At 45.6% G+C, this 9,901-nt stretch overlaps 1 protein-coding gene across 1 annotated transcript in view; it reads right to left on the reverse strand.

Moving 5' to 3' along the window:
* Positions 1 to 9,335, reverse strand: part of MAP1B (microtubule associated protein 1B) — a 172,597-nt gene extending 163,262 nt beyond the window's left edge. Inside the window, exon 1 of the mRNA XM_069750631.1 lies at positions 8,965 to 9,335. Coding sequence (XP_069606732.1) covers positions 8,965 to 9,145 — 181 coding nt within the window. The 5' untranslated portion in view covers positions 9,146 to 9,335. The remainder of the gene's footprint in view (positions 1 to 8,964) is intronic.
* Positions 9,336 to 9,901: the final 566 nt, after the last annotated feature.

A 9,901-nucleotide genomic window follows, 5' to 3' on the forward strand; every position in this document is an offset into this window, starting at 1 on the left:
AATTTTGCTAATAGACATTACCACAATGAATTTTAAACAAAACAATTCAGATGCAGTTGAAGTTCAGACTTTCAGCTTTCATTTGAGGGTATCCACATTAAAATTGGATGAAGGGTTTAGGAGTTTCAGCTCCTTAACATGTGCCACCCCTGTTTTTAAAGGGACCAAAAGTACCGTATTTTTCGGACTATAAGACGCACCGGACCATAAGACGCACCCCAAATTTGGGGTGAAAATTGCAGAAAAAAAGATTTTTTATAACATGGGGGTCCGTCTTATTGTCCGAATTTACAGTATCTTATGGCGGTGGCAGAGCAGGGTCACAGGAGGCAAGGTGGGGTGATGCTGGGATGAGGAGGTGCTGGGATGAGAAGGTGCTGGGATGAGAAGGTGCTGGGATGAGAAGGTGCTGGGATGAGAAGGTGCTGGGATCAGAAGGTGCTGGGATCAGGAGGTGCTGGGATCAGGAGGTGCTGGGATCAGGAGGTGCTGGGATGAGAAGGTGCTGAGATCAGGAGGTGCTGGGATCAGGAGGTGCTGGGATCAGGAGGTGCAGTGAGAGGTATGGCGTGAGAGGGGTCCCTGGCGTACCATGCAGGCTTACCTAGGTGGCAGAGGTGCGGTGGCAGAGGTCCGGTGGCAGAGGTGCGGTGGCGGGGGTGTGGCAGCAGAGGAGGCGCAGGAAGCGGGGTCCCTTTCCCCGGTATGGTGATGCAGCAGGCCCGGTATGCAGCAGAGCCGGGTGAATCCTCTTGTTATCGGTGGGCGCGGCCATCTTCCTGAGGCCGCGCGTGTGCAGATGAAGCGCTCTGCTCCCGGGGCTTCAGGAAAATGGCCGCGGGAGGCCGCGCGTGCGCAGATGGAGATCGCGGCGGCCATTTTCCTGAAGCCCCGGGAAGCAGAGCGCTCCATCTGCGCATGCGCGGCCTCCGGAAAATGGCCGCCACCACCGATAACAAGAGGATTCACCCGGCTCTGCTGCATACCGGGCCTGCTGCATCACCATACCGGGGAAAGGGACCCCGCTTACTGCGCCTCCTCTGCCGCCACACCCCCGCAACCGCACCTCTGCCACCGGACCTCTGCCACCGCACCTCTGCCACCTAGGTAAGCCTGCATTGCGACTATTAGACGCACCCCCCATTTTCCCCCCTTTTTTGGGGGGGAAAAAGTGCGTCTTTTAGTCCGAAAAATACGGTAATTGGACAGATTCAATAATTTTAAATAAAATGTTCATTTTTAGTACTTGGTTGAAAACTCTTTGTTGGCAATGACTGCCTGAAGTCTTGAACTCATGGACATCACCAGACGCTGTGTTTCCTCCTTTTTGATGTTCTGCCCGGCCTACACTACAGTGGTTTTCAGTTGCTGTTTGTTTGTGGGCCTTTCTGTCTGAAGTTTAGTCTTTAACAAGTGAAATGCTGCTCAATTGGGTCTAGATTAGGTGACTGACTTGACCATTCAAGAATATTCCACTTCTTTGCTTTAATAAACTCCTGGGTTGCTTTGGCTTTATGTTTTGGGTCATTGTCCATCTGTAGTATGAAGTGACGACCGATCAGTTTGGCTGCATTTGGCTGGATCTGAACACACAGTATGTCTCTGAACACCTCAGAATTAATTTGGCTGCTTCTGTCCTGTGTCACATCATCAATAAACACTAGTGACCCAGTGCCACTGGCAGCCATGCATGCCCAAGCCATCACACTGCCTCCGCCGTGTTTTACAGATGATGTGGTATGCTATGGATCATGAGCTGTACCACGCCTTCGCCATACTTTTCTCTTTCCATCATTCTGGTACAGGTTGATCTTGGTTTCATCTGGCCAAAAAATGTTATTCCAGAACTGTGCTGGCTTTTTTAGATGTTTTTTTAGCAAAGTCCAGTCTAGAGTTTTTATTCTTGATGCTTATGAGTGGCTTGCACCGTGCAGTGAACCCTCTGTATTTACTTTCATGCAGTCTTCTCTTTATGGTAGATTTGGATATTGATACGCCGACCTCCTGGAGAGTGTTGGTCACTTGGTCGGCTGTTGTGAAGGTGTTTCTCTTCATCCTGGGAATTTTTCTGCGATCATCCACCACTGTTGTCTTCCGTGGGCGCCCAGGTCTTTTTGCATTGATGAGTTCACCAGTGCTTTCTTTCTTTCTCAGGATGTACCAAATTGTAGATTTTGCCACTCCTAATATTGTAGCAATTTCTCAGATGGTTTTTTCTGTTTTCAAAGCTTAAGGGTGGCTTGTTTCACCTGCATGGAGAGCTCCTTTGACCGCATGTTTACTTCACAGCAAAACCTTCCAAATGTAAGCACCACACCTCAAATCCACTCCAGGCCTTTTATCTGCTTAACTGAGAATGACATAACGAAGGGATGGCCCACACCTGTCCATGAAATAGCCTTGGAGTCAATTGTCCAATTACTTGTGGTCCCTTTAAAAACAGGGTGGCACATGTTAAGGAGCTGAAACTCCTAAACCCCTCATCCAATTTTAATGTGGATACCCTTAAATGAAAGCTAAAAGTCTCAACTTCAACTGCATCTGAATTGTTTTGTTTAAAATTCATTGTGGTAATATCTATAACCAAAATTAGAATTTGTCTCTGTCCAAATATATATGGACCTAACTGTATCTGAAAATAAAACTCTGATGGTAAAAACTGACACTGATCAAATACTGATGGAACTTTTACCATTTTTTTGCACATGCGAAAGTGCATGTTTTATGCTGGAAAACTTCTACTATGCTCAAGTGTCAGAATAAAATTTCAATTTGTATTTCAACAAAAGAAATTCGAGTCTGACCCTCAGATTTGTTCTGCAACTTTGCGGATTTAACGGTCACAAATCCTCATGAGGGTTAGCTCCATTGACATTCAGTAAGCCTTTGGGCCCCTTTCCACTTGCGAGGAAAATGGACGAGTGCAATCCGATAAAAAAAAAAAAATCGGATTGCACTCGGACCAATGTTATTCAATATGTAACATTCCATTTGCGATTTTTTTTCTCAGCCGAAATTGGACTGAGAAAAAAATCGCAGCGTGCTGCGTATTGCTGCGATTCTCGGACGAGACTCGCCAATGCAAGTCAATGGGTGCGAGAAAAAAAAAAGCACAGCACTCGCACCATGCGAGTGCTGTCCGATTTTTACGCACCGGTGTCCTTAGAATTCAGCGCAGAGTACAGTAAAATCACACTGACAGGTTAGATTAGAGTAGATATATACACATAGAACAGGTATATATACATATATATATGTCAGGGAGACACCTATATATATATATATATATATATATTTATATTTAATGCAGCACTAGATAGCTTAAAAGCCGGTAATTCAATTGCCGGCTTTTGCTTTCTCCTTCCTAAAACCCGACATGATATGAGACATGGTTTACATACAGTAAACCATCTCATATCCCCTTTTTTTGCATATTACACACTACTAATGTTAGTAGTGTGTATGTGCAAATTTTGGGCGCTCTAGCTATATTTAAGGGTTAAATGGCGGAAAAAATTGGCGTGGGCTCCCGCGCAATTTTCTCCACCAGAGTGGTAAAGCCAGTGACTGAGGGCAGGTATTAATAGCCTGAAGAGGGTCCATGGTTATCGCCCCCCCCCAGCTAAAAACATCTGCCTAATAATATTAGGGTTATCTGGGAAATAAAAAATAAAAAAAAAATCAGCAGATTAGTCTTTTTTATCAAAAGACCAAAAAAAAGGGACAAAAAAATTCCAAAGTCCTAGTTGTAAACAATAGTTACAGCAAACAAAGGGAATCTATAAAATGTAACCTTTATTATGCTGAGTACAAAACATTTAAAAAACAAAACAAAAAAAAAACAATGTGACACACACAACATATAACAGACCCTAGTGTATCCAGGGTCAGGTATCAAAACCAGTTACCAACGCATAACAACCAAAAAAGAGGGGGTTTGAGGATGAAACTGTAATTCCTGCTGCAGCGTAGTAGCACCCAACCTCCACCAGGGGGTGCAGGTAAAGGAAAACAGGTACACTCACAGTGAAATAACAGCAGCAGGTAGAAGCCACTAAGAGTAGTCAGAAAAAGCCGGGTCAGCAACAGATAGGGAATGAAGTACTAGAGGTCACAGCAATGCACGTGATCAGAAACAAGCCAAAGAAGTCAGAGCCGATCGGGAACAGGAAAGCCAGAGACGCAAGACAGTCAAACAGGTCAGAGGACAAGCTGAGTCAAATACCAAGGGGTCACAACACGGAGAGCAAGTACTACAACGAGCGACGTCACAGGGGAACACAGGAACGGGACCTAGGCAAACGGGCAGAGGACAAATCAGGGTATAATGGGTCAGCTGCTCAAGCCAGAGGCAGGAACTATAACTGACACTGCTTGCAGGTAAGGCGGACTGAAATAGCCAGACAGATCCCAAAACGAGGCAAGGAAGATTAACCACCGCATGACCATCCCGGGGAGAGAATAATCAGAAACAAACCCCCGGCTGAATCATGACAGAAACCCTGTTTCTTAGCTGTATGCAACTTAGGTATTGTGAAGTAAGGTGAGAATTATGCACCATACAATTAGCCCAAAATAATCCACTGAAAATAAACGAAGGCCTTGTAGCCTCTGTACATATGTTGCTAGGGTTTTGAAATTTTAACCCCTCAGCTCATAATAGATTCCTCCTCAAATACATGTGCAAGAGAGCCTAGGATTCAAATTAGTGGTATATGGCTGACATACAAACAAAAAGGCGAGTATCATGTTCCATTCTGAATATACAGTATATACACCCGTTCAATAGCTCGTATTGAAACGGTCTCACCCAAAGATTGATTGTTCTCCTACTTCAAAACATATCAACCCCTATTTCCATATCTGTTCCTATGCATCCGTTCCTAAGAGAGATGAGGGTACAAACCCCCTATCAGGCTACCAGATCCTCTGATGAATTCCAAGGAGGGAAGAAACGCGTCGGAAGGTGGTTGTTTGTCCCATTAACATCCCCCTATACTGCACTTAGGAATGGATGCATAGGAACAGATATGTGTTTGCCTCTGCATCCTGATGGGCTGGTAATAGGGGTTGATATGTTTTGAAGTAGGACTACAATTAAACTTTGGGTGAGACAGTTCCAATTCGAGCTATTGAACGGGTGTATATATATACAGTATATTCAGAATGGAACATGATACTTGCCTTTTTGTTAGCCATATCCCACTAATTTGAATCCTAGGCTCTCCTGCACATCTATTTGAGGAGGAGTCTATTATGAGCTGAGGGGTTACATTTTCATAACGCTAGCAACATATGTACAGAGGCTACAAGGCCTTCGGTTATTTACAGTGGATTATTTTGGGCTAATTGTACTTGGTCAGCACGGTGGCTCAGTGGTTAGCGCTGCAGTCCTGGGTTCAAAACCCACCAAGGACAACATCTGCAAGGAGTTTGTATGTTCTCCCCGTGTTCTCGTGGGTTTCCTCCGGGTACTCCGGTTTCCTCCCACATTCCAAAGACATACTGATAGGGAATATAGATTGTGAGCCCCATCGGGGACAGCAATGATAATATCTGTAAAGCACTGTGGAATATGTTAGCGCTATATAAAAATAAAGATTATTATTTATTATTATTATTATGGTACATAATTCTCACCTTACTTTACAATACCTAAGTTGCATACAACTAAGAAACAGGGTTTCACTCTCAAACCCCATCCTTTTTTTGGTTGCTATGTGTTGGTAACTGGTTTTGATACCTGACCTTGGATACACTATGGTCTGTTATATGTTGTGTGTGTCACATTGTTTTTGTTTTTTTTTTATTATTTTTTTAACCAGCATAATAAAGGTTATATTTTAGAAAATTTTTTTGCTATAGCTATTATCTGGGAAATAGACATTTTTCGCAAATTACTCAGAAAGGGGTTAAAAAAGATAAAAGACGGAATAATCACCTCATCGGTTCATCACAGGGACATGTGATCTCTGCAGCCAGTGATTGGCTGAATTGGTCAACCGCTTAAGCCAGTGATTGGATGTAGTGGTCACATGTTCCTGTGACCGTATGTCGGCATCCCTGCAGCAGATGTAGACACCCAGCAAGGGATCAGGAAGTGTCAAAGTAGAAGGGGTTAAGGAATGGTGATATCATGACATGAGAATTGCTTTGCTTTTTTTTTAACCCCTTCTTATCTTTGCTTTTTCTATTTTCCTGTCCAGACAAAGGGATTGTCCCATGAACAAAGTATACTTTAATTACTAGATCTTTGAATAAAAATAGGTATCGCAATTGGATGTGGTAAAAATGTTCCTGTGCTGAAATAATCTTATAAAAGTGCCCCTTCTATGTGCTGTGTATTGTCTGTGTCTGGCCGTGCAGGAACATTTTCTGATTATATAACATCTCCAGGACAAGGGATGAAGCAAAAGAGAGTATACAGACAGGACAGCACTGGATCACAGCTGATTATTTCTGTGACTTAAAACAGGTTTTTCCCGTGCTGTCCTGTCTGTATACCCTTGCTTCCCCCCTGCCCAGGAGATGTGGAATGATGACAAAATGTTCCTGTACAGTCAGACACAGCCATTACACAGTACACTGCAGGGGACAATGATAAGATTATCTCAGCACAGGGACATTTTTTTTAAACATAGCCAATTGTGGAAATTATTATTCCAAGATCTGTTGATTAATGTGTATATTTTATATATATTGCTATCGTGCACTAGGCATGGCATTGGAATATGATTTACAAAGGGTATCATGCTGCATTTTATGTAAATTATAGCATTTCTCTTTAAATACTGAATGTACATCATCAACTAGTGCAGATGTCCTGTCTATCCACCAATCAGCTCTCTGCTTTTCGTTTCCAAACTTATACCAGAAATATTACAGAAGGGAGAATTGTGGGTAATACATTTCCCAGTTTCTGCCATTGAGCCCTTACATAAGAGCCTTGCTGGCCACTTGCCTTGCTGGGAGCACAACAGAGGTGTGGCAGCCATGGCCTGATGACTAACTGTAACATCACAGACATACTCAATGAGTATGTGACAGCGCCCCTCACTGCAGTATCCGAAAGTGCACCCATCCGAAAGTGCACCCATCCGAAAGTGCACCCATCCGAAAGTGCACCCATCTTACTGCTTACATTAGAAGGGGGCACATAGTTTACTTCACTGTTCTTGTTTCTGTCATTCTAGATGTTCTATTTTTGCAGCTAATTATTTATATACTTGAATGGTGACATACTTGGGCAAGTTCATTTTTCTAGAGTTTGGTATATATATAATTTCATTTTTTTATGCCACATTTCGCTCCTTTTTCTACTCTTCCTGAAGGCTCCATTGCTGTCAGAGGAGGTGAGGCAGTGGCTCTCCTCCTGCACAGCCCTGAGTAGCAGCACTCGGAGGCAGCAGCACTCGGAGGCAGCCCACTTGGAGGCAGCAGCACTCAGAGGCAGCAGCAGCACTCGAAGGCAGCAGCACTCGAAGGCAGCCCACTCGGAGGCAGCAGCACTCGGAGGCAGCCCACTCGGAGGCAGCCCACTCGGAGGCAGCAGCACTCGGAGGCAGCAGCACTCGGAGGCAGCAGCAGCACTCGAAGGCAGCAGCACTCGAAGGCAGCCCACTCGGAGGCAGCAGCACTCGGAGGCAGCCCACTCGGAGGCAGCAGCACTCGGAGGCAGCAGCACTCGGAGGCAGCCCACTTGGAGGCAGCAGCACTCGGAGGCAGCAGCAGCACTCGAAGGCAGCAGCACTCGAAGGCAGCCCACTCGGAGGCAGCAGCACTCGGGGGCAGCAGCACTCGGAGGCAGCCCACTCGGAGGCAGCAGCACTCGGAGGCAGCCCACTCGGAGGCAGCCCACTCGGAGGCAGCAGCTGCTCGGCCCTCTGCTGGCTGCACGATCCGTCTTTGTCCGCTGCGCGCTGCGTCTGCTGCTGCCGTAGGGACTGCACTGCGGACCGCACCACGCCCACCAGCCGGCATCTCTGCGCTCTGCAAGTGTCATCATTACTCCAGCCACAGAGCTCTGCTGCAAGGGCAACAGCCTGCTGTGCTACTCATCCATGGGAAAATCAATGACAAAAAACATCAGGCCCTGCATCCTCTTCTCTTCCGGTGTCATTGATACCTGGTTGTTGTTTTTTTTGCCAAAATTAAGGATGGAGACATCTTAGTGCTAAACAGCTTTTCATGCATTTAGGCACATAGAAGATAACAGGACACATGTCAGCAATAATCACACATACACATACATGGACCTTATCTATTAATGAGCATTTTCCCAAATTACTCCACAATCCTCCTCTATCCAGCATTCTATACAGATGAAGAACACCCTGACCTCTAATGTGACACCTGCATAAAGCCATCAGTATGCTCAGACAGCGGCACTCCAGCTGCTGGCAATGGGTGGGGTACAATTCCCAGATACAGCACAGGCAGTGCAGAGACCCCTGGATCTGGATTTATACACCCACCAGTGTGGTCAGGCAGAAAGTTTCCCTTTCTAGAAATAAATGCAACATCATCTGATCTGTGTGTGATCACTCACAATGACTGCAGATCCAGGCAGGGATAACAATGGGGCACCATGTAATGCCTCCTACATGCAGGCACTATATACATATATACAGGACTTCTCATAGACATCCCTTGCAGACTCCTTTGCTTGCTCTCTATGAGACAGCAGAAGGAGGGGCTGCTTTCTTGCCAACTGTTAGATCTGCAGCCCACCACATTTTCCCTATAGGGAGTGGCTGCATGACATTGTCTTTGTTCCCTTTAGATCAATATTTCGATTTCCCTGTTACATTGTTTCTATAGCATCAGATAGACATCAGTCATCAATATTCCAGGGGCTGCATCATCTGCAGCAGACACACAGGAGCTGCAGCATTGCCAAGCAAAGGTCAGTGAGTAGCTGGTGCCACCTGTGGTGCCCAGGGAGTGCCAGCTGTCAGTGCTTACCTCTCTCTATGTTGGTGATGGCACACCTTAAATGGTCCTCTGTCACTATTTCTCCAATCACCACCAGCAGGTAAAATTTATTATCTAGGAACCTGTGAGCCAGGCTAGGGGAGGTAGATGAAGGGTTCAGGCTGCTGATGGCCGGGTCCATGTCCGCCCCTGCCTCCACCAGGGTTGCCATCCTTGCACTGTGCCCCCAGATGTGCTGCCTCTCCCTGTGAGTGATCTTCAGTGAGGTGCAGCAGCTGAGAGCAGACAGGGAGTGAGCTGGGAGGGAGGCTGCCTGCCTTTTATATGGAGAGTCTGGGCTGGGACCCTGGGAGGAGAATCACATTAGCTGGCAGTCTGTTTCCAGCATCCACTCTGATGTCATCTGCAGCAAATCATAGCCTCCGGAAGCAGGAGGGAAGAGGTGCTGAGACAATGCGCCCTGATGCGCAGGAACTCACCTGCTGCAGCACCTCTTCTAGCATCTGCAGCCAGGGCAGTGACTGTACAGACAGGCATGGGGACATACACACTTACAGTATGTGTCAGTCACACAGGACATCTCTGATGGGCAATTATAATAATAATAATTTTATATAGCGCCAACATATTCCTCAGCGCTTTACAAATTATAGTATACAATTGTATATAGTTTACAAATTACGTATACAATTGTATCAAATGTATACATTCGGATTAAGAGGTTTGTCCAGTTTATAAACCTTTTTCATAGATCCTAATAAAAGGGTTCTTTGATTTAAAGAATCCCTCCCACTAAGTTTTTTCATTCATTTAATGTGTGTGTATGTGCACAGCGTGTAGTGGGAGTGTATTAATATATTCACCTACCGCCGCTCCCTCCTGTGTCCAGCGCCATTCTGCTTCACCTCTCATTGATGTCACTGCAGTTGTGACTAGCCGGCTCACTTTATGCTCCAGGCATGAGCCA

This window comes from Ranitomeya imitator, chromosome 1 (assembly GCF_032444005.1).
Source record: "Ranitomeya imitator isolate aRanImi1 chromosome 1, aRanImi1.pri, whole genome shotgun sequence".
NCBI lineage: Eukaryota > Metazoa > Chordata > Amphibia > Anura > Dendrobatidae > Ranitomeya > Ranitomeya imitator.